The sequence below is a fragment of the Salarias fasciatus genome, chromosome 11 (assembly GCF_902148845.1).
Source record: "Salarias fasciatus chromosome 11, fSalaFa1.1, whole genome shotgun sequence".
NCBI lineage: Eukaryota > Metazoa > Chordata > Actinopteri > Blenniiformes > Blenniidae > Salarias > Salarias fasciatus.
The window spans coordinates 1,798,131-1,820,730 of record NC_043755.1 but is presented as its reverse complement, the minus strand read 5'-3'; the positions used below and the strand labels follow the sequence as shown (position 1 = coordinate 1,820,730).

Sequence of the window (22,600 nt, the reverse complement as noted above, 5' to 3'; positions counted from 1 at the left end):
GCTCACCTCACTGCATTCCCTCCGGGGCTCCTTTCTGCCCGACTCCCCTGACAACATATTAATTTGGCAACGATAACAGTGGCCTCTGTGTGTTAAAGAATGTGCTGCCTTCCTGCGGCAGACGCTGTCCTACAGTTAAAAAGAAAAAAAAAAAAAAAAGCTGTAAAGTTCAGCCTGGCCCCGTCTGTCCGAGGGGAAAAAGAGGAGGGAGGTTTTAGTTTTATGATTTAGGAACGATTGTGTTCGTTCGGCTGCCTTTGAGTGAACCTACATCTGGGCCGTAGTTTGTTTTTTTTTTTTTTTTTCACTTTTCATCGCACTGTTCGTGGGTGTTTTTCCGTGTTTCTGTGGCCGGGCGTTGGCCTGTGTGTGTGTGTGTGTGTGTGTGTGTGTGTGTGTGTGTGTGCGCGTGCATCTGTGCGCCAGTGCACATCAGAGTGAACCTTCTGGGCTCCGAGAGCCAAACATGCAAAAAGGAAGCATAAGTCATCAACATCAAAACAAGTAGTTCCCGTAAATAATGGCGGCATTTATATTTTGCAGTAAGCCATTTAAAACTGGCAGCAGAACAAGAGAGATCCTGTCAGGATTGTGTCTTTCGTGATACGCCGCGGCGTTTTTGAGCCTAATAATCGGTCAGTCCTGCAGGAGATTGAGGTTTCTGATAATCACAGTCTAATGAATCTAAATATGGCACTTCATTGAGCCCCTTTCTCGCGCTCTGCCAAAAAGGAAATTCACAGCAATTTGTTGTGTAATTTCGGATGCTTGTTTCCGCTCCACCTTCCGACCGTGTTCCTGTGTCTGCAGGCGAAGGGCTTCGAGCTCAGCTATTTGGAGAAGGTCCCGGAGGTGAAGGACACGGTTCACAAGCAGTCCCTGCTGCACCACGCCTGCTCCATTGTGGTGGAGAAGTTTCCGGACAGCACCGACCTCTACTCGGAGATCGGCGCCGTCACCCGCCTCACCAAGGTCCGCTCGCCGCGGTCCAGACCCGCCGGGTGTCCCTGCATTGATCCGTCCTGGTGCTGATCGCTCTTCTGTGATCTTTACCCACAGGTGGACTTCGACCAGCTGCAGGACAATCTGGCCCAGATGGAGCGACGGTGCAAAGCATCATGGGATTACCTAAAAGTCATCGCAAAGCACGAGATGAAACCAGCGTTGAAGCAAAAGATGTCCGACTTCCTCAAAGACTGTGCAGAGAGAATAATCATCCTCAAGATCGTGCATCGGAGAATTATCAACAGGTAGAGTGTTCACCGAGACGTTCAACCAAACCTGTTCAGATTACATCAAGAGGGTGTGATTTGGAAAAGTTTTCCAAAATTAAGTCGTTTCTCAAAAGTTTTTGCACCTCTTTAGTTTCCATTTCAGACACACGCTCACTAATTAAATTAGAATTAATTAGAACCGTTTCAGGGAAACACACTGCTTTTTCCCAAGAGCGTCTGTGCAGAAATGTGCCGTGTGTGTGTGTGTGCGTGTGCGCGCCTCTGCAGGTTCCACGCCTTCCTGCTGTTCCTGGGCCACCCGATCTACGCCGTGCGCGAGGTCAGCATACACCGCTTCAGCAAGATCCTGAGCGAGTTCGCCCTGGAGTACCGCACGACGCGAGAGCGCGTGCTGCAGCAGAAACAGAAGAGGGCCAACCACCGGGAGAGGAACAAGACCAGGGGGAAAATGATCACAGATGTGAGGAGCCGTGCACGCTTCATCTCTCACTCCTCTCTCGGTTTATAAAACATCGTGAGCGATCTGTAAAGCTGATTAAATCCTCGGCCTGCCTCTTCAGACGGACACAGCTTGCGTTTGTCGTGACGTCAGTGTCTTCACACGTATAGGTTTCTGTAACAACAACCAGTCGGCTGTTTTTCGTGCAGCGACAGCGGGCTGAAAAAGAGCAGAGCAAACACTTCGCCGCGTGATTAAAATCCTCCGGACCCCGGAGAATCCGCCGTTCGGAGCAGACTCCACAGTGAGCTCTGGCAAGGGGCCCCGCTCTCTTCAAACGGACTCTAATTCAATCACTGTGTGAAAATTCAAACCTTGGGACATCCCTGAAGGAGGAATAACAAGAGGCACGCCTGAGCAGCACCTCTGCACAGACACCCTGCCTCTTCTCTTCCACAGGCTCTCCGTCACGTTGCAGGGCGCCGAAAACCTTTTATTTTAAGAATAATCCCCCAAACAAGCAACCAGTTTGCTTAGTTTTGAGCTGCTCAATGAATAATTTCCAAATGTCAGCAGTCAGTGTTAAAATGTAGTGTTAGGCTTCATATTTGGATGCTTTAGGGATTTGTTAATTGTCTAAATACTACAATAACCCTCCAACTCTCATGCTGCACTTACATTGTCTCTAGTATTTTTTGATTAAATGTCACAGAAATGTTATAAGATACTGTTGTTGACAGTTGCTAGCAACAATAGGTAATAAAAAGCACTTTTCTTAAGCTTACACTGAAAGGATTACACTATTAAACTAAAAAGTGAACAAATCCCTGTTGAGGCTGACGGCTGAAGCTGACCTTTGCCCGTCTTCGTTTCGTTCCCTCAGAGCGAGGATGACGACGATAGCGAGGTAACGTCGCCTCCAAGCCGGTGCACGTTCCGTGTGGTGACTAACACATGACCTCTCTTTTTTAACAAACACCCGCCGTGTTTGCGCCGGCCGATGATTGACGAGCCTTTAGCGGGGCCGACGGCGTGTTTGCGTGTGTGTGTGACTCCTCGCGAATGAGGAAGCTTAGCGGCGATGACAAGCGGGAGGCCGAGGCGTCTGCGCCGCTTCGGCTCAGCTTCACTTTGACAAGTTTCCTGGTGGAAAACAATGGAGGTCAAAAGTCCCAAAGCTGGCATGTCTTCATTGTTGCAACAGTCAGAGGAGGAAAAGGATTTAGGTTTTTTGTTTGCGGTATTTCAGGCTGAGCTTCGCTAACTGTTGCTGAGTTTTTTTTGCTAGAAAGAGCTGAGTCACTGCTCATAGTTAACCAGTATGTCAAGAGTGAGTTGTATAACAGTTGAAGCATGGAGCTGAGTTTCTTCACCTTCTTCTGATAAAATCTCCCAAACTGTAATCCTGTTACTGTAAAAATCCACAGAGTGGTAAATTTGGCGGCGCCCCGTCCGACGCGCAGGAGAGCCCGCCTCAGGGGATCCAGTACGCCGAAGACGCCGTGGAACACGAGAACATGAAGGCCGTTCTGAAAAGCAGTCTGCAGGGCGGAGAGGGTGGGACGTCCACCGTGCCGGGCCTCCGCGGCCGAACCAGAGCCGGCGGCGCCAGAGGTCAGTGTCGCCGTCTGTTGGCCCGAGCCAGCTGCTCGGATAGCTTTCCACTTTACGATCGCGATCCGTTCCAGGTACCGAGGTTTTATGTTCCTCCGTGGCCGCGGCCGAAATGTCACTGGCGCTGTTTGAGCATGTGGCAGCCAGAGGACGTCTCTGTGTCGACATTCTAACCCCCGGAGGAGGGGAAGTAGTGACCCTGGAGAGCATGATGCTCGACGATTGAGTCGAATATCGAGTATTGACTGATCACATCAGTGGCTTCTTTAATGCAGAAGTGTGTGTAGTGCCATAGGGGCCTGCAGACAGATACACAGAAGAATCATGAATACAAAAAAAAAAAATGTGAGCCAACAGAGAGCAGGAGTGATCACCCCTAGTGTCCCGTCACCCCCTCATCGGCTCCATCACCTCCGATAACGACAGTCTGGGATCATCAGGATGACTTCATTAACGAGGGATGTTTAGTTTCAGGGCGTGTGGCCCCGTGGTGCTCTGCCAGCGACGACCCGCTGCACTGCACCGACGACACGGCGGATGAGATCATGGAGCGCATCGTGAGGTCGGCCACTCAGGGGCCCGGCCAGCGGACGCAGCCCCGGGAGAGGCGGCGGTCCAGAGCCAACCGGAAATCACGTGAGTGTGGCGAGCGGCCGCGTCCGAGTGGCTGTGAAAGTTGATTTTTCAGGCCTTTGTGCTTCACTCAGAGTATTGAGTTTTATGTTTTTACATTTGACACAGATATCAGTGACTCTTTTTGTTTTAACCTCTGATTTAACCTCTGATCTTTAAGCGTAAGGATGAAAACAAATGCCTGGACTTGTACTTGTTTTTTAAATGCAGAAAATAATTAATTTCTGTGATGCATGGTGCAGTTTGAGTTGCGATTTAACTGGCGTATCCACTGTATTTTCAGTAAAGAGTGTGTTTTGTCCCTGACCGCGCAGTGAGGAGGACGCTGAAGAGCGGCTTGACGACGGAGGAGGCCAACGCTCTGGGCTTATCCAGCGGCTCGGAGATGCAGGTGTGAGCCGGATTCCCGCCGGGAAGCTCGGACATCTGGAAGCCGTTTCACTGCCCCAGCATCCAACCTGGCAACCCGCTCCGCCCTCGGCTCGGCACTAAACCCCCACCCCACCCCCTCCAGCCCCCCTAGGCTTGGATGAGTTGATCTCATCTCTATGTGTTTGGTTTACAAGTGTTAGCGGGAGACGGCGGGTGAAAAGCTGCACAGGATGAGTTGTTGTTTCCATGAAGTGACGGGCAGAGAGAGCACAAACACACCGCCGCGTTCAAACCGCTCCGCTTGGCTTTTTGCAGGGTAAGCATCAACAATCTGCGCTCATTACGGCTCAATCACAATCATCCTCGGAGCGTGACATCGCATACAAACAGTGTGTGGAGTGTGTGTGTGTGTGTGTGTGTGTGTGTGTGTGTGTGTGTGTGTGTGTGTGTGTGTGTGTGTGTGTGTGTGGATGGATGTATGTGTGTGTGTGTGTGTGTCGAGGCTGAGGGTGTCCCAGCTGCTTGCTTCGACTTCAGTGGCCTTGACTGAATCCAGAGGGCTCCGTGTGGGATACGCTCCACCCCCCGGAACGCCCCGCGTAGCTTTTTATTCACGAACTGAACTCATCTATTGAGTAGATGTCCGCGCGCAACAGCGGGAGTCCTGTTGAATACTACTGTGGTAGTTTTGTGGTTGATTTTTTTTTTTTTTTTTTGCTCGACAAGGTGCTCAAACAAGGAACAATTGCACTGGATGTAAAACGCCGGGTTTTGGAGGGAAGGCGAACCGCCCCGACGTCCCGGAGCACGCTCAGCGGTGAACACAGCAGCACAGTTTCTAACATCCGAACAGAGTCAAGCAGGTTTAGCCAAAGGTTGACGGTACGACTGGTTTCAGGCTCGTCATGCAGACGTTTCGGCGCGATGCGTTCTCGCCGAGGCGAGCGAGCTTCCCTCATGTAGTAGCTGCACATTTCAGAGTGCCTTTCAGAGACAGTTATTTATTGAGACAATTTCAGGGACATATATATTCGAGATATAGCTACAGGTGTGCGGTCTGCGAGCGCTGACACGAGACAACCGCGGTGTGGATCATTCATCAGCTGTGACATATTTTTAACCAGTGTTTTTAAAAGTTGTCTTGGCAAGTTCCTTTTTTTTTTTTTTTTTTTTTGTGATCCTGTTTAGGATCAAATAGTTTATGAAGATAGCTTTAAAGTATTTATGACAGTTTTAGGGACTGGGTATGCACAGTAGCTAGATCCTCTTTGCCTTACTGTATAACACGGGCATGCGTTACTCCACTCCGGTCAGGATGTAGGTGAAAATAAAACACGCAAAATGTTTTTGTAGTTCAGCCGGCGTCTGAGGAAAGCAGTCGGTTCGTACGCCAACGACACCTAATGTTGTTATGTTCCATAATTCACTCATTTAAAACATTGGTCTGGATGGGCGTAAATGTATTTCGTCCATTTTTAAACCGTTATCGAGCTCATTGTGCCGTTAACTCAACACGGAATGGCCTCGACTTACTTTAGAGCGCACGAATGTCCAGTTTTAATGTGGCTTGCAAACTTTCACTGTGATGGAACAATAAGCCATTGATAGTGAGAAGAAGACAGCTCATCACAATAAAGCTCCAAAGGTAGTTCATAATCCCACTAAAAAACTATGTAGATGCTGTTTTTTTTTTTTTTTTCTGAATTAACGACATGCAATGAAATATCCATTTTACGCTCAATTTTGTGAAAACGATTTAATGGTTGTGGGGTAAAACATGAGATTTGATATGTTTTTCCTTTTAGTAATATTGACGGCTACCTTTGGAAAGTCTACACTGATCTGATTTTCAGTTCATCTCGTTAATTTAGAAAAAAATAAAAAAAAAAAACAGCAAATTGAGTTTGTTGTGTGGATGCTTCTGAAACACCAATCCCAGCACTACATTTTTTTCTTTTTTTTTTTCTTTATAAATTACTGGAAACTATTCAGCACCTTAGGCTCGATGTGTAGCATGCCACTCTGCAGGAGGAGCTCATTGTGTTAAAACGATTGTACGAAAACTTTTGGAGAAAAAAAAAGCAATATAGGGAGGGAGGGGGGTGCTGTAAAACGATGTACATGTCTTTTTGTTTGTTTTTGGGTCAATGTGTAGCATAGTGTAATATAGACTAAAAGCAGTGTTATTCTAATTATAATTTAAGAAAACCAAGCCATGCATGGTTTAAAAAATATGGTTAAAAAAAAAAAAGTTCTGCTCGGTACAAACAGGTACTGTAGACTTTCTGTGTTTGAAACCTTTTTTCTTTCCTCTGAGCAGCAGTGAAACATGCAGCACTCACATTTACCAGCTGCTTCCATGTTTTTATTTCATCGCACTTGACCGTCTCTTCCGTTTTTAACGTTCAGCCTGTCACACGTCGCTGCCTGTGCCATAACATCTCTGTGGTACTTTGAACACAAGTGCTATAAAACCCAAGGCTTCTGTTGTGCCCACCGCAAATCCTCTATGTAACAACTACAATAAAAAAAAAAGGTAATAAAACAACCTTTTGGCTACTTTCTTTAATCTTTTAATTGTGCTGGTGTGTCCAAAATAAACCGTCTTTTTGGGGGAACGAGGGAAAAAAAAAGAAAAATCACATTTAACACTTGGATGACAAATAGCAAGCAAAAAGAAAACTTAAGCCTCTTTTATTTTTTTTTTTAGTCCACACAACCCATGCTTCAAGTCACTTAATGTTCAAGAGCGTACAGAGGTCGAGCTCATCGGGTGTTTCCACATCACACAGACCTCCTTTGGTCTTGTTCGCAAATTTGTATACATCCACAGGTGTTATGGATCTAAATTGTGATTATGGTATGCTTTTAATAAAATTGCAGAGACATTACGATGAACAAGACGACTATCTAAAAAAAACAAACAAAAAAAAACAAAACAAAAAAAAAGGAAATACAACTAAGCATCAAAAAAAAAAAAAAACAGCACAAAAAAAAAATCAGCTGAAACAGTCTCAGCAAATCCAGTGCAACCCAAGACACGTTCTGCTTTATACTAGCTGAAAACTAAAAACAAGGGCACATATTAAGAATTATATAATTTGTATTTCCTGATTATAATTCAAATTTACCAATGTACATGTTCCCTGAACAATTACTTTTACACAGTACCTTAAAAGATAAATTACAAAATGGAGTATTCCCTTTCCACTGGACATGATTTACTTTGTAAAACCCCTGAAGAGCTTGACAGGCTTACGCAGTTTACACTTGATATTGCTACATTTCTCAACAAAAGATCAACAAAAAGGAATTTGTCTAGTTTTGCATATATTCTTAGGTTTGTGGTTTTTTTTGGTGTGCATCTGCACCAAGTAATGTCAAATTATCTTCAAATAGCACCAAAAAGACGAACGCGTGGCGGCTCGCGGCCCGGACGCTCGTTACAAGTGGGTTTTAGAAATAGTTCGTAGCAAGTGTGCAGTGCAGTCAAATCATCAACCACAAAGAGATTTGATTTCTTTTTTTGTTTCTTTTTCTTTTTTTTTTTTTTAATAATGGTAAAGAAGTAAACGACACTATCTGTAGATGCATAAAGCTGACCCTCGATTGACTGACTTGATTTCACTTTGAGATCTGAACATGGTTCTTCTTAGTTGGACACAGCACTCACTGCCTGGTTTGGTACAAAAATGCACTTTTAGATCTGGCTTGAATTTGAAATTTCTACAAAAAGACTAAATCTCCGCCCATAATTCAGGTTGCCTGCCTTTTTCGAAAGAAAGGAGGAAAAGAAAAGGAGAGAGAGAAAAAGAACAGGTTGTCGGGATCGGTTCAGTCAAAGGAACGGCTGACTCGTAATGTGTGAGGTGTCTAAAAAGTCGATATAAAAACATATACCCAAATTTTAGCTCCCGCAAGTGAAATATGTAAATGTTTACATTTCAAAAAAATAGTTTCTTTTACCATAGTTACTCGTGACGTTATTTCAACATATAGCACCAGCTTGTAGATCATGCCAAGCCTTGGGTTTGGTCTAAAGAGCAAATCTGTGCTGCACTGAAAGGAGTGCAGCGCAGACAGCAGTGAGACAAACTGACAAATCTTCAAAGAACTTAAAGTGCCACTCCAGTCCCACGCCCGCTTCCCAGACTTCAGCTACCTAACACCACAGTGTCACGTGTTTTCCTATCTAAGACAACTGATGGGGCGCTTCAAGCATTTCCATGAGGAAAGTGTCAATAGGTGTGTCGCCGATCAGCTTGAAGAAGAAGAGATGCTCCAAACACTTCAAGCCGATGGATCTCAGTGCCGGCAGTCGGAGGAGGAGCTTCGCAAACCTGCGTGTGAAGGAGGGCAGAAGAAGAAGAAGAGATTTGTTTGAAAGATCCACAGGGGGAGATGAAGCAGAGGAAGCGGAGGATCTTTACCTTCCCTGCTGCTCTGGATACTTCTGTTTGCAGTAGGCTTCCAATGATGCATAGACCTTTTCTCTGAGCAGCTCCACCTCGCTGGTGTTGGACAATCCTTTAGCATCTGCGGGAAAAGATCACGACTGAAGGGAAAAGCTCCGAATATCCAAACGTCTCCCGGACGCCACTCTGTAAGTACCTGGGTTGAAGAGGACGATGGCTCGGAGGCAGCCCAGCTCTGTTTTGTCCATTTGCATATCTCTCATTTTGTTGACGAGCTCGGTGAGAACCCTAAACCATGACAGGACACTTCACTGTGAGATGATTACTATTAAAACACAAATTAAATGTAAAAGAATGATTTTTAAATACCTGTCAAATATGGCGCCGACCTCTGCACTCTGCACGCTCTCTCTGCATATGGGAAACATCAGATCAGTCAGCATGCACGTCGATATCTGCAGTCTGCTGTGACTGAGAGTTTGGAGGTACCTGTCGAAAATGGCTCCCACTCCTGCGCTGTGCGCGCTGTCGCGCTGCAGCTCGGAGGCCAGGAGGACGCCGTCCTTTAAGGGGATGGAGCGATGGGAGAACGAAGCAATCAGGAGCTCATTCCAGCCTGGCGAAGAAACACAACACATTAACACAGCGGTGAAAACACAGCGTTTCATTCCATTCTGACCAATATCCTCTCATTAGCATTAATACACTCTTATCTTGGTTTAGGGCTTTCTGTCACTGCATCCTGGAAGTGTCTGAACATGACCTTGGATGTGTGTACCTGCACGCAGGAGGATGACCTGATCGTCGAGGGGCAGCTCGGAGAAGTGGGGGATCCTCTTGGCCCACTCCACCAGAGCAAACAGCTGCTTGTCTGCTGTCTGACAGATGTTGGTGACGGTGTCATGGGGCTGAAAATGAAAAATAAATTTTTTTTTTTTTTTTTTTTATCCTCCTGGTGATGCTTCAAACACATAGTCTCAGTGAGTTTCATGTACAGATTGCTGAGTCAGCGGTCGGACACTCACCGAGTTCCCCGCAGAGCCTCCGTCAGAGTGAAGCTCAGTCTTCTGGTCCACAGCCGTCTCCGCCTCCAGAATCTTCTCCACGGGCATCTCGTCGTTCACGCCGATGCTGAACTCCATCTCTCCTTCGCGCTCTCGGTTCCTCTGGCGCTCCTCCTGAACCGCTGCGTGAGGGGAAACACAAAACAAAAGCACAAAAACAGAACAAAATGAATAAATAAAAACATTCTAACAGAAAACTGAATCAAGACGTTTAACAGCAACATGCTGTATTTTTTGTTTTCAGGGTTTATGACGGAGTGAAAAGTCATCCATAGACAATTTTGAATTCAGTAAACTGCTGTCAAGTTTCCAGTGAAGCGGTCAGTCCTTTAAAAGTAAGTGTGTGGGAGAAATAACACAAACTCATCTTCCTCCAATTACAAGCAGTTCTGTTGTCAGAGGTCAGTAAAAGCCTGATTGAACACTCCGGGTCGTAGCCGTGCTGCTGGTCGATAATCAAGCTCTTCACAGAACTGAAAGCTTCAGACTGAACAACACGGTCATTAGCAAGACTCATCCTTCAATAACTGAAGCCAAATCGTTCTGGATGGTTTCACAGTCCACAATATCTCCTAAATGCTTTAAAGAAGAGAAAAACAGTTCACAAAAACAACATGTCTTATAACCTTTGAAGCTCATGTCTATAAACTGATACTCGTCTGATATTACCAATAAATACTGCAGGAGAACAGGCACTTTGAAGATTTCCCCTTTTTTTCTTGTCTATGTATAAAAAGATTGATAAGCGCCAACTGTGACACTTTTTTTTTTTTTTACCTCAACAATTTTGATGTAAATGTTTTTATTTTGCACTGAACTGATTCATATGAGCACAATTCACCGAGGAACTCGCCAGCTGAAGTGGAGTGTGTCATGACATGTGTTACATTCAAATAACCTACATTAAATGTGGAGACAGAATGTAAACTCTTACTAAGATAACAGCACAAAGCATCATGGGAACAAGCTTTTGAGGCTCTGGACCTGCAGGCAGTTGTTCAAACATAACAGCTGTTGAAAGTTTTCGATATCTCGACTTAAATCTGCGACCACACACTCTGATCTGACGTTTGAACACGTGAGAACATAATGTACTAATGTCACGGGAACATCACACGAAGACAAGACATCCAGAACAGCCAGAAATTAACAGATCAAACTGGAAAATGAAATTAAATCCTGTATGCAAACTGTGTGCCTCAACCAGGAACTGAAGAGGTAAATCTCTAAACTGAGCTCAGGACCAATCCATTTAGTTTACATTGATTTCTGCATATTCAGTAAACAACCATTAGTTTCCAGTGTGCCTGGATTGAACCAAACAGGTTCAGACCGAAGATCTGGGCGTGGCTGCACATTTTATATAATGAAAGCCAAGTTACTGTTTGTACAAACTGCCATTGCAATGATAATCTAATTATTTATAAATAAGTCAAATTTGTACTGGTTTAATTAATGACTTTCATTGTATTTCTCCTTGCTGCCAAACCAAAGACTAATAAAGCAGTAAAGCTGCCTCTGACCAGGACACCAGCCTCACTGACTGAGACAAATAAAGGCTGATTTTTTTTTTTAACAATAACTGTCTTCCACTGTGCAATCATTGTACAAAAATCCTACTTTTAGCTGACATTAAATCACAGTAGCTTTAGTATTTCAATGACATACTCATCCATCTCTCATCCTTTCCATCTTCTTCTATCCACTTTGCATGTTTGATCGCTATTGAAAAATGACAAGAAGGTAGAATTGGAGAAATGAAGGGAAGCTGTGTTCTATAAAACAGCCCCGGTACACTCCTCTCTGCCCTTTCCTTCATCTAATGGCACCTGTGTCAAAAACAACCTCCAGATCACTTCACTGTCCTTCACTTCATAACTACTTACAACTTTATTTAAAGCGTCAATTGTTTAAGTCATCACACAAACATTAATTCAGTCAAACGAGTGTCACCTTGCTGTCGCTGCATAACTCACGACAAAACGTGTTCCTGAACCTTTAAACGCCGACGAGCTGTCAGTGTGCTTTGCATACCTTCTCTCTTCATTCCCATGGCCAGGCACTTCTGGTAGCGGCAGTACTGGCAGCGATTACGCTGGCGTTTGTCAACCAGGCACTCTTTGTTATCCCTGCAGGTGTAGCTCAGGTCTTTACGCACAGTGCGTTTAAAGAAACCTTTGCAACCCTCACAGCTGTACACTCCGTAATGTTTACCTGCAAATCAGACAGAGAAATGCAGCCACCTTTAGAGTTCATTGAAGAGATCCAACAACAAGGAAAGAGTTAAGGCGTGAAACTAAGCTCCTGCTGATGTTCCTCCAATGGTAATCCTGTTCTCAGAAATTCCACTCACCAGAGGAACGATCTCCACAGATGACACACATTCGTTTCTGAGACAGCATTATTCCCGGGCTGTGAGCTGGCATGGGCCTCAGGCCAAACGGAGGCTTAATATCTTCGGAGCTGCTGATTGAATGCATCCCTGATGTGGGCGCTGAAGAAGAGATCTGAATAAACAAGAAAACAAAACACGGTCATTTTGGGTTGTTACCAGAATGTCAGAAACATGGAAATATTTCCAGCTAGATTACATCTCCTGATGATCAAACCTCATAATGTTGGAATTTTTATTCTTTTATGACTGTAAATGTGCTTTCAGAAATCCAGATACAGTCCAAATGTAAATTGTTTTTAACACTCTTAAAATGCATCACAGCAATGCCACACTAACATATAGGCTGAAAGTTAAAAATATACATTATTTTGATATTTAAATGTGGGTATTATCAAGTATTTGTTGAAAAATGTAACATTTGTATTTCTATTTGTTAGTTCTAGCGACTGTAAAGAATGAACGGTGCCTCTGCAGATTGCCCGAGGAGAGAAAACCACCCTAAACTTAGCATAAGCCTAAACTAAGCCTGACGGATCATAAGCAATCCCAACCACACCAGACAGGGATTCAGTTAAGCTTCACATATGACAATTCCCTTATTTTATCAGCCATCAGTTTCTTAAAGCTGCTCAAGAAACAAGTTTCATTATGCATTGTGTACATCTTAGATAACAATCCCTGTATGGCAACTGCGCCTTTGCTCCTTTGCTGCTCTAGTTCCATGACTGATTAGTCATCTATGAAAATGAGCAACTGCATGGCCGATTATGATCATTTTCATCTTTTCCGAGAAATGGCAGCTGATTGTTCCAGATTTGCCTTTGGAGATTTCGCATCCAGACTTATGAGCTACCTGGCTGTTACTGATGGGTCCAAATCCCACAGAAGGTGAGACAACGGGGGAGTTCAGTGAGGGACTGATGACAGAGAAAGGAGAACCCAAGACGGCGGCGGCGGAGCTGTTGGAGGTTGAGCTGTTGGGTTGCTGTGAGGACATGGCTTGTAAGCGGCCGGCTGAGGAGAAGGTGGTCCTGTCTGAAGGATATCAATCTGAGGGGGACAAAACATGTCACAGATAACACATATAGTTGAGCAAACATCTTATTTATTATGTCTTACACTATTTTGACGTTAGATTGCAGGTGAAACAAAAGATGTTTGTCACCGTTTCACTGAAGCCGCAAAACATGACCAGCTCACTGTTTCTGTACATGAAGGGATCACTTTGTTCTTTGGCGCTAATCATTAAACTCTTGCAGCTTTGAATAGAACAGGAAATATGACGGCCTGGATAAAGAAGCATTTTAATGAAGGCTTGATTTTAATTGGAGCAGAATTAAAAGGGGACGTGGTTGTAGACTTTTTGGCTGCGACACCGTGAGACTAACAAAGTAGCAGTTCACGTTAGATAGGCCACGTATTAAACAACTACGGCAGAAAAAAATGGCCTTTAGACCAACAGACACCGCACAGTCTTAATAAATTAAACCAAAGACACAAAGCATTGATACTCAAAGCGCGCCCGGCTGAGTATAAAATAAATATAAAAATAGCATATGAACATTATTAAATGGTGTTTGTTTCCGTTAGCCTTCGCATTTCACGCTAATGACACGCAATGTGACATAAAAAAAATAATCCGTTTGCAACCACTTGACCAAATGATTGCAGTGCATCCAGATTATAAGTATGAATTGCTAATATTAATTTATACAATCTACAGCGTTGCTTTATATTATTTGAGATAACTCGCTCGGTGAGGAGCTAGCTAGCTGCAAACCCATAAAAACACGACGGCACGGAGTTAGCTTCAGTTAGCATGAGGCTAGCTGCTACTAGTGTTTCGCACATATGCAATATAGCATAAACATGCAAAATTTAAAGTGAGAAATGTGAATTTCGACGATTACGCACTCATACAAAACCACACGGGCATTAATCCGCCGAACAAAAAGGATTGTTTTCTACCTTAAGAGCATTAGCCTGTTAGCTTGAGCCGCGGCTAACATCGGCCCGATGTACAAATCGTGCTGCTAGCCCGAAAGAAGCAGACGAAATAGCTCAGACAGCGCCGCTCAAAACTCGGATTCACTCACCAGACACACCATCGAAGCATTGTTGGTAATCACTTTCCTACGTGTGCGCGTGTGCGTATGCGTGTGTGGATCCAATCGGGCGGCAGACAGCGGCAGGCCGACACTCAGAGCCGGTTCATCCTTCGGTTGGACGCTGTTGTTGTTTACAGGCCATGTTGGCTCCGTGCCACTCTCCAGAAGAGCCAAAATGTTTCAGGGGACCACCCACAACACGGTCATATGACACCCCGCCCGCAGCACACCCAGGCCCGCAATCGTTCTCATTCTGCTGCCTTATTTCCTAATTTGTGCACAGTTTATTGTGATTTCACAGCTTGTGTTGCTTTTAAACCGTTTCAGCTTCTTCCAACAATTTACAAAAGATGAAGTACGGCTATTTTTAGACTATTGTGTTAATACAGGACACATCCCTGAAAAAAAAAAAAAAAAAAAAAAAAAATATATATATATATATATATATATATATATATATATATATATATATATATATATATATATATATATATATATATATATATATATGTATGTATGTATGTATGTAAAACCATAAACAGACATCGTGTGATTATGTGAAAAGTGCACTGTGTGAATTGTCCATGTTGTGGTATGTGTGGGTGGTGGTGTTAATGAAAGCTGTGCTCTGTGCTATATGTGAGACAATATGTCGAATTTCTATTGCAGACAGGCAGTCACACCTATTAAAAGAGCTGGTGTGTTTTTTTCCCCCTTCAACAGGAGGGGCACACACAGTCTTGCACAACTTGTTCTTGCCTCGCTGATTTTGCTCAGTAATAGTTTCCACTATCCAAAATATTTAAGCCAATGTTTTTCTCCAGGGTGAGGAATGACTTGCACTTTGGGGTATGAATGCAGGTTTTTTAGCCACATTTGCAGCAGTTGTCAAGAGAATAGAATGTATTCATTGTCATTGCTTGTTGCTTCTTGCAAATAAAGAATGAAGAAACTGTTCTTTGACTCGTTCACTCTGTAAATCTTTGTTCATTGTCTGTCTTTTTCCACTTGGCTTATCACTGATAGATGGTGGACTGTAATTTTTATTGCAACACAATGACGGAGCAGATTTGTGTCTTCCATATTCCTTTGTAATGACATATGACAAACGTTTTATATGATTTTGACCTGGCAGCAATGCGCCATGCGCAAATGACAAGGGAACTTGAAAAACAGCTTTGTCTGTATTTGCTCCTCTGGAGGTATTCTGAACTAGCCAAGTGGCATTCTTAGTGCAGCTACTGAGCTGCTCAAAGCAAAGAGCACCTCATGTTCGAGACAGAAGCAGAGCATTACATTGATTTTATATTTGCATGATTTTTTTTTTTTGTTAATTATTGAGCTGCAGTTTCTAACCGGAATGACTGAAAACAGACTTATTGTGACGAAAAGGACCTACACACTGTCTTTGATCGTTTTTTCAGGTTTGTATCACACGCGATTTTTCAGTTTTGCAATGTTTTTCCTACTGTTAACTGTTGTGACTGTTTCTTATCCCACAGTATTTTGTTCCTTCACCCTGGGATCTCTAGAGTACCACTTCGTCGACCTCTCAAAAAACTACGAAGAAGCAAAAAGCTACTGCAGAGAGATGTACACTGATTTAGCAACAGTTCCCAACGCCGAACACATGAGAAACATCATCGCTTTGGTTTCTCATAAAACAGCAAGAGCCTGGATAGGACTGGAGTCCAGAGGTGTGTGGATGTGGCATTGGTCTCTGATCGATCAAAACACTGACTTTTTTAAGTGGCGATCTGGAGAACCACAGGGAAATAACCAAGATTCATGTGCAGCAATGGATTTGAATGGCGAGTGGTTTGAGAGTGACTGCAGAACTGAAAGAAACTTCGTCTGTCAGAGTGAGTAAAGTGATGACCTCTCAGTCAAGTTTTCCTTCAGATCACAGAAATGTTTAAATACAGCATAACACACAGTTGTTTGTGTTCAAAGTGCAAAACTTTGGTCTTGCAGATAATGGGGATACCAGCGGTCACATTTTTGTTGCTGAAGCCAAATCATGGAGGAACGCTCAGAGCCACTGCCGGGACTTATCGTCAGATCTCGTGAGCATACACTCAGCAGAGGAGAATACAGCAGTGCAAAATGTGTCTGCTTCACAAAACGTATGGATCGGCCTCTTCAGAGATCCCTGGATATGGTCGGATGGGAGTAATTCATCATTCCGCTTCTGGAAATCCTCTCAGCCGAATTACCGGAGTGGCCAGAACTGTACAGCCGCTGTGTTCAGAGATGGAGGCCGGTGGAACGATCTGAGATGCAGTGGGAGACGGGACTTTGTTTGTTATGGAGGTAAGTTTATGATTTTTTTTCTATTACTATTAGAAAGTGACGCTATCCTAAAGTCATCAGTGAAACAGACTGAAAAGAAGCCTGTCGAATAAGTCACAGTGAAAGTGTCCTAGTTAAGAACTCGCTGTACAACATTTTTTTTCGCTCATCTTCTCATGTGTAAAGAGATTCACCATAAGCAGACAGCTACTGAAGACCGGTCCAAAATTCTTGTTTCATTGATGTTGACACATTGAAATGAGGAAAAAAAATATTACAGATGATCCCAGGAATAAAGTATGACAAATACCTGTATGAACAAATCACGAAATTGCCTGTAAAAATATTCAGAATAAAGACAGAAGTAAAACTAGACAGTTTAGTGTATAGAAATGCATCTGAAGTGAAGAATCCCCACTTGTATATTGAATTGAATATCTTTATTGTTATTATATGTTGCACATAATAAATTACAGGTATTGCTCCCTTTGCATATCAACATAAAGTATAAAAACTAGACACACTGTACAGATGAGACAAATAACAGATGAAGATTAAAGCACTAATGTCCATATCAAAGGTTATTTAATATCCAACGGCCCAAGGATAACAACTGTTTGATAATCTGGATGAGAATCGATCTGGAGCATTTTCCAGAAGGCATCAGAAGAAAAAGTGAAAAAATAAACTCTCAACAGTTTCAATCAAATGACAACTAAAAAAAAGAAGCAAATTTGATATATATTTATTTTCCCAAATCACAAAATTTTCAGTGAAATTGCTGAACACATCTGAATACATCTGTCATTCTCTTCACTGGACTGTATATTAATAACTGTTGGTTTTCACAGCGAGGAAATCAACTCCAGCAACTGCAAATTCAAGAAGTACGACAGCAGCAACATTCGCCACAAACTACACAACAACTCTCACTCCTCTTCCCATGACCTCATCTGAGGAAGTCGGGGAAACATCTGATTTCTATGTGTCCACCGACGAGCCCACAACCACAACGGAAGTCTTCACCACAACAGCAGAGACGAGCGCCACCGGGCCCACGGCGCCGAGCACCACCCAGCTTGAGTCGCTCGCGTGGAGCACAGACCTCAGCGAGGCAACAGCGAAAACGCCAGACGCGACAGCGACGCAGCCCGGGTTTACAGTGAGCGTGAGCACGGAGACTGCCTCAGCTTCAGCAACGCACATGAAGCACAAAGGCCAGAACACGACACAAGTCACAGGTCACATACGGCACTCAGGTATGTTTCCACGACTACATGCCTCTGTGATAATTTTCCTTTTGTGAGATAAACACGTCTGTGTTTTGTTGTCTGTTTACAGGAAGCGTCATATTGATTCAGAAAAACATGACGTGGATCGAAGCGATGAGCTACTGCAGGGAGCACCACGTCGACCTGGTCCACGTCACGACCGAAGGCCTCCAGGAGGAGGTGGCCGAGAGGGCAAAGCACGCCACGTCTGCTCACGTCTGGCTGGGACTGCGCTACACCTGCAAATTCAACTTCTGGTTCTGGATCCGGTCGGTCCCGGGCTGCTTCCAGAACTGGGCCCCCGGACACGGGCCCGGGAGGGAATATGACTGTGGAGCCAGTGGCGCTGCTGAAGCCACTGGGAGGCAGCAATGGGTCGGATTACCAGAGACAGAAAAACTCAACTTTCTGTGTTCTCTGTGTGCCGGATGACAGTGGAGGTCCAGGCGTCGCTTCAAATCACAAAATATGTTGAAACTACCTTTATCTCTGATGTAAAATTAAAATAAAATATTTCTAGTGTGTGTGTTATTGTTCTGTTTTTGGGAGCGCCTTTTTTTCCCCCCCGTGTCCCACATGACATCATGGATCCAGCTTTTGTTGAAATACATCTGCCTGCTCCATTGTTGAGCCTGAATGTCATTAAACATGAAAACATTATGCGATGTGTAGGCGTGCACATTCACAGTCATGGGCAGCAAGACTGATGTGAGAAAATTGATCCGCTCGGGGTTTTCCCCCCCAGAGGTGACTATTTGCATGTTGACCCCCTGCGTTGGGCCCCCAGAAAGTCCTCTTTCTTTTGGGCGGCTTTGGCCAGCGCGGCCCCCGGTCCAGACTGCCTGCTGCCCTCGCTGACCTGACCTTCACTAGCAGAAGACGCCGCTCGCAGACTCTCACCTTCCTGTCTGCAGCCTTGAGGAACTCAGAGCACCGACCAGGCGGCAGGATTCAACTGTTTCAATGCTAAAAGTTGTGTGTGTGTGTCTTCGGCTACAAATAAAGTGATCCAAATGAAAGCTGTGAAATAGAAAAACTGTCATGATGTCTCACAGTCTGTGGTATTAAAGTCATAATTGGTAATATTTGTCAGTTTATCTCTTCATAACATTTTTTTTCTAATAAATGAATCTGAAACTGCAAGCGGGCAAATTTTAGAGATTTAATGAAACAATGTGTGAAGAATGTTAAATCAAAACATTGTAAGATTTCAAAAAAGAGAAATTGCTGAAAAAAGAATTGTTGGACTCGGGTGAGAATGTTTCTATATCAAAGTAACAAACTGAAATAATATTTCTTAAAGTTTCAGATTATTGTCTCTAAAGGTTACTTATTTAATGGCGGGTTTCTTTTGCTTGTCAGGCTTAACTCGCTCCATCCAGGCCCTGAATGCCAGAACCCACCGTTTGGAATTCACCGCTGCATTTTGATCACCGCTCCTGCATCCGTAATGAGGGTCTCGTCACTTGTCAATTACTACGGACCATTACACGAGTGTGTCACAGCTTAGCGAGCCCCCTCCTCACACACACACACACACACACACATACACACACAGAGTGGGTATTGGTCAGCGAGCCTCCCGTCAGTTCAATGTTAATGTCCCATTGGGTCCAGTCACTCGGCCCCTGGACTCCCCCCTCCCCTCCTTTTCTCACCCTCAGCTCCTCTTGTGTGCTGTCCAGCTGGCTCTGACCTATGACCCCTTCACCCTCACTCCCGACCCCTGGCCACATTCCCACGCCACACCCTTTTGTGTACTTCTCTCCGTGCTAACCCAGTGGTCACTCGCTCTGAATATTTAGAGATTATGGTCAGACATAACTCATTTCCAATGGGATCAGTGTAATGCCACCTCATTTAGCCTAATCCTCGACTGAGAGATGCTCCAAGCTCGAAACTCGTATTTAAAAATGTGTGTTGAAATCACAAATCCAGATCAAAGTAAATGTGTTGCTAAATATTTCATGCATGGGCTTCAAGTGATTTTCACACAAAATACAAATCAGATCATCGCATAAAACATTAAATGCACCAATTAAACAATGAAACAGGAGTGAAGCACAGCACGGCACGTTCAAATAAAACAAATCCATCGTTTAGAAATTCCAAATGCACACTGAGAATGATCGTTTCTGAACTTGAAACTTTAAAATGACTTGGGAAAAGGTTTAAACTTCACATCTCTCTACCTGTCATGCGCACTTCTCCCTTTCCTCTAACTCCTTTTTTTTTCCACCCCGGGCCTGCACCCCTCCATTGATCCCACCCTTCTTTTCCTTCTGTCACTTTCACAGTTAATTGTAGAAAAGGAGATTTTCTCCATTGAAGGCTGGTCTCTTAGGTAACCTCACTCCTGCATGAAATGAGATGGATAGTAGGGAAGACATAGAGAGGACAGGCAAACCGAAGCAGCGGCAGTCGAGGACGGACGCAGAGCAGAGCGGACTTCACACTTCATACTTAGGAAACAGAAGAGTTTAAGGCTTGGGGAATAATACTGGTTAATAGCTGCATCTCTGGAACTATCATTACAGTATAGTGATTACTCATCATGTAAGTATTGGAGTAGTTTATGTTTCTTTTAACTGTTTTTTGGTGAAAGATATGAAGGAACTATCAACTTTTCAGCTCTGCTAATAAGCAATGATTGAGAACTTCCACAGCTTTTCCACTTGTTTCGTTTAACCCTGAACGACACTCCTTCTCACCATCCATCTGTTGCAGGATCTGATCCCGCTGATAAAGGATGCTATCGCAGCTCAGTCCGACTCCGACTGGGAATCTGGGGCTGATTGTCCAAACGCAATTCTTGTAATACTTCTCAGTGCTCAGGAGTTGTGGATGGACATCAAGCCCCCGGCTCTCACACACCTCCTCTAAACTGTTACTGCTGTGATACAGAGATCAACAGGAGGCTTGAAGTGATCAGTGATCAGTGTTACTTGTGAAGAAAAACCTGATTCCTTTTGGGGCCTCTTCTGGATTTAAAGATAAATCAATATAATTTTAATCAATACAGACAAGTGAAAGGAAATTGACCGATAAACACAATCTTTTGAGTTAAAGTTTACAAATGGTTTCTTTATTCACATTCAATATTCTGAATTACAACAGAGCGTTTGCAGACAGAACTTTCACATTTTCGTTGTTTTTCACTGATTTAACTTTTTCCAAGGCTGCTGCAATTCATGACAACTTTGGACAGATTTTACATTTTGCAACAAGTTTTGGGAATTGTTGATTTTTAAAATTATGATTTATCTTTTTTTTTTTTTTTGGAGAATTACATCTAATCAAAAGGAACAAAAGTGACTTTTATATTAACCGTTTTTGACTAAATGTTCTCTCTATGTCAATTCATCTGTTCACTTGTGCAGGGGTCTCACATCCAGGAAAGGGGGGGTCTCAGCTGCTGCTCTTGTCTCAGTGGAGTCACTTCAGCGTTCAAGCAGAACTCCTCCAAAAGCTCATTCAAAACGAGTTCTTTTATTTCAAATATCGATACTGCTCAATAATAGAAAATTATCTTTTTCTTCATTCATACCTATTTGAAGCCCTTTCAGTGAAGCAATAAACAACTTGTTACTTATTCTGGTAATTCACATGACAGCACTGAGGCAAAAAACAAACAAACAAAAAAACTATATGCATTAGCTTTCCTGCTTTTTGCGCCCAAAACATAAAGAATTGATTTTGCAAAATTTTATAAAATAATTGGTAACACTTTACTTGAAGCCCTCCTGTATAACACATTATAAGTACATTCATAAAGTATTATAATGCCATTATAACACGTGTAGCTATAGTTATAAACTTTCATAGATGATCACAATGCCAGGACCTAACCCTAACCATAAGAATTGATTTTCATCATTTAAAATAGGTTATAATTGTTGGGGGACAAAAATAGAAACAAGTGACCAGGAATGTGACACCGTTGTTCCAGTGGGAGAGGATAAGTTCAGAGACGGAACCTGTAGCTTTTGACCAGGTTATAAAAAATGAAGACTGACAGAGAAAAGTCTTCATTCACTCGTCTGACAAAATGGACGCTGCAGGCTGGAACAAGCACATCTTATATGATCTGCATGAATGTGATAGAAAATCTCAACCAAACTGCTTCAGCCCTGCGAGCTGCCTGGAGGACGGACGGATGGGTCACTTTATAACATGACCTCTGAAAAGAAAAGAAAATTAAATGATTACGTGGATATCAAAATTGATCGAAGTGAAAACTGGCATAAAAATGTAAATAGCTAAGTTGTTTTGTTGCAAATGCATTTATTTCAGTAAAGACGAAAAATAGAATCGGTGTGTTTAAAAATGAGTTGAGATTGAGATGAAGTGGTTAGTCCTAGAAATGTTCCCTGTTTGAACCCAACAGCCATCAGCCTCAACTGTTCTCTGTGTCTTTCTAATTTTAGTTTTCCCGCATGCTCAGTTCCTTTAATTCACAGCCCTAAATTGTCTGTATATGTGTGTGTGTGTGTGTGTGTGTGTGTGTGTGTGTGTGTGTGTGTGTGTGTGTGTGTGTGTGTGAGTCTGTCATCCTAGCCTGTGTCAAAAAGAGGAGCTAAATTCTTAAAAAAACAAAACAAAACAGAAGTTTACACGCAATCAGATTTATTTTTTTAAATAGCACTGAGTTTTCCCCAACTTCATTTTACGAGAAAATGTCTTCAAACATGCAAACATGATGGAAATAAATTATTTTCAGCGTTTCCACTCTAGACGATTAAAACCGACTTGAGGCTGATGT

At 43.3% G+C, this 22,600-nt stretch overlaps 3 protein-coding genes across 9 annotated transcripts in view; 2 read left to right on the top strand and 1 right to left on the bottom strand.

Annotated features, from left to right (window-relative positions):
• The window catches only part of fhod3b (formin homology 2 domain containing 3b), an 89,958-nt gene extending 83,438 nt beyond the window's left edge, over positions 1 to 6,520 (top strand). For 4 of the 5 annotated variants that reach the window (XM_030103806.1, XM_030103805.1, XM_030103809.1 and 1 more), the window contains 6 exons: positions 811 to 972; positions 1,060 to 1,250; positions 1,503 to 1,695; positions 3,102 to 3,288; positions 3,757 to 3,924; positions 4,236 to 6,520. In XM_030103806.1, the coding sequence (XP_029959666.1) occupies positions 811 to 972; positions 1,060 to 1,250; positions 1,503 to 1,695; positions 3,102 to 3,288; positions 3,757 to 3,924; positions 4,236 to 4,318 (984 nt within the window). In that variant the 3' untranslated portion in view covers positions 4,319 to 6,520. The remainder of the gene's footprint in view (positions 1 to 810; positions 973 to 1,059; positions 1,251 to 1,502; positions 1,696 to 3,101; positions 3,289 to 3,756; positions 3,925 to 4,235) is intronic. The other variant, XR_003932472.1, reaches the window with a different exon arrangement.
• Positions 6,521 to 7,747: 1,227 nt separating this feature from the next.
• Positions 7,748 to 14,440, bottom strand: LOC115397474 (retinoic acid receptor RXR-beta-A-like). Of its 2 annotated transcripts, XM_030103812.1 has the most exons (12): positions 14,264 to 14,440; positions 13,021 to 13,217; positions 12,126 to 12,279; positions 11,807 to 11,986; positions 11,441 to 11,494; positions 9,734 to 9,894; positions 9,487 to 9,616; positions 9,198 to 9,324; positions 9,078 to 9,119; positions 8,905 to 8,996; positions 8,724 to 8,829; positions 7,748 to 8,633 (listed from the first exon to the last, which is right to left on the bottom strand). In XM_030103812.1, the coding sequence occupies exons 2-12, from the start codon at positions 13,162 to 13,164 to the stop codon at positions 8,486 to 8,488; spliced, it is 1,338 nt and encodes a 445-aa protein (XP_029959672.1). In that variant the 5' UTR covers positions 13,165 to 13,217; positions 14,264 to 14,440; the 3' UTR covers positions 7,748 to 8,485. The 2 variants fall into 2 exon arrangements, with proteins under 2 accessions (XP_029959672.1, XP_029959673.1); XM_030103813.1 differs by lacking the exon at positions 11,441 to 11,494 and having other exon boundaries at positions 8,477 to 8,633.
• Positions 14,441 to 15,518: 1,078 nt separating this feature from the next.
• LOC115397473 (macrophage mannose receptor 1-like) lies at positions 15,519 to 18,826 on the top strand. 2 transcript variants are annotated; one of them, XM_030103811.1, is made up of 6 exons: positions 15,519 to 15,699; positions 15,778 to 16,137; positions 16,250 to 16,341; positions 16,422 to 16,588; positions 17,419 to 17,826; positions 17,909 to 18,826. In XM_030103811.1, the coding sequence occupies exons 2-6, from the start codon at positions 16,084 to 16,086 to the stop codon at positions 18,268 to 18,270; spliced, it is 1,083 nt and encodes a 360-aa protein (XP_029959671.1). In that variant the 5' UTR covers positions 15,519 to 15,699; positions 15,778 to 16,083; the 3' UTR covers positions 18,271 to 18,826. The 2 variants fall into 2 exon arrangements, with proteins under 2 accessions (XP_029959671.1, XP_029959670.1); XM_030103810.1 differs by having other exon boundaries at positions 16,250 to 16,588.
• The last annotated feature ends 3,774 nt before the right edge of the window (positions 18,827 to 22,600 follow it).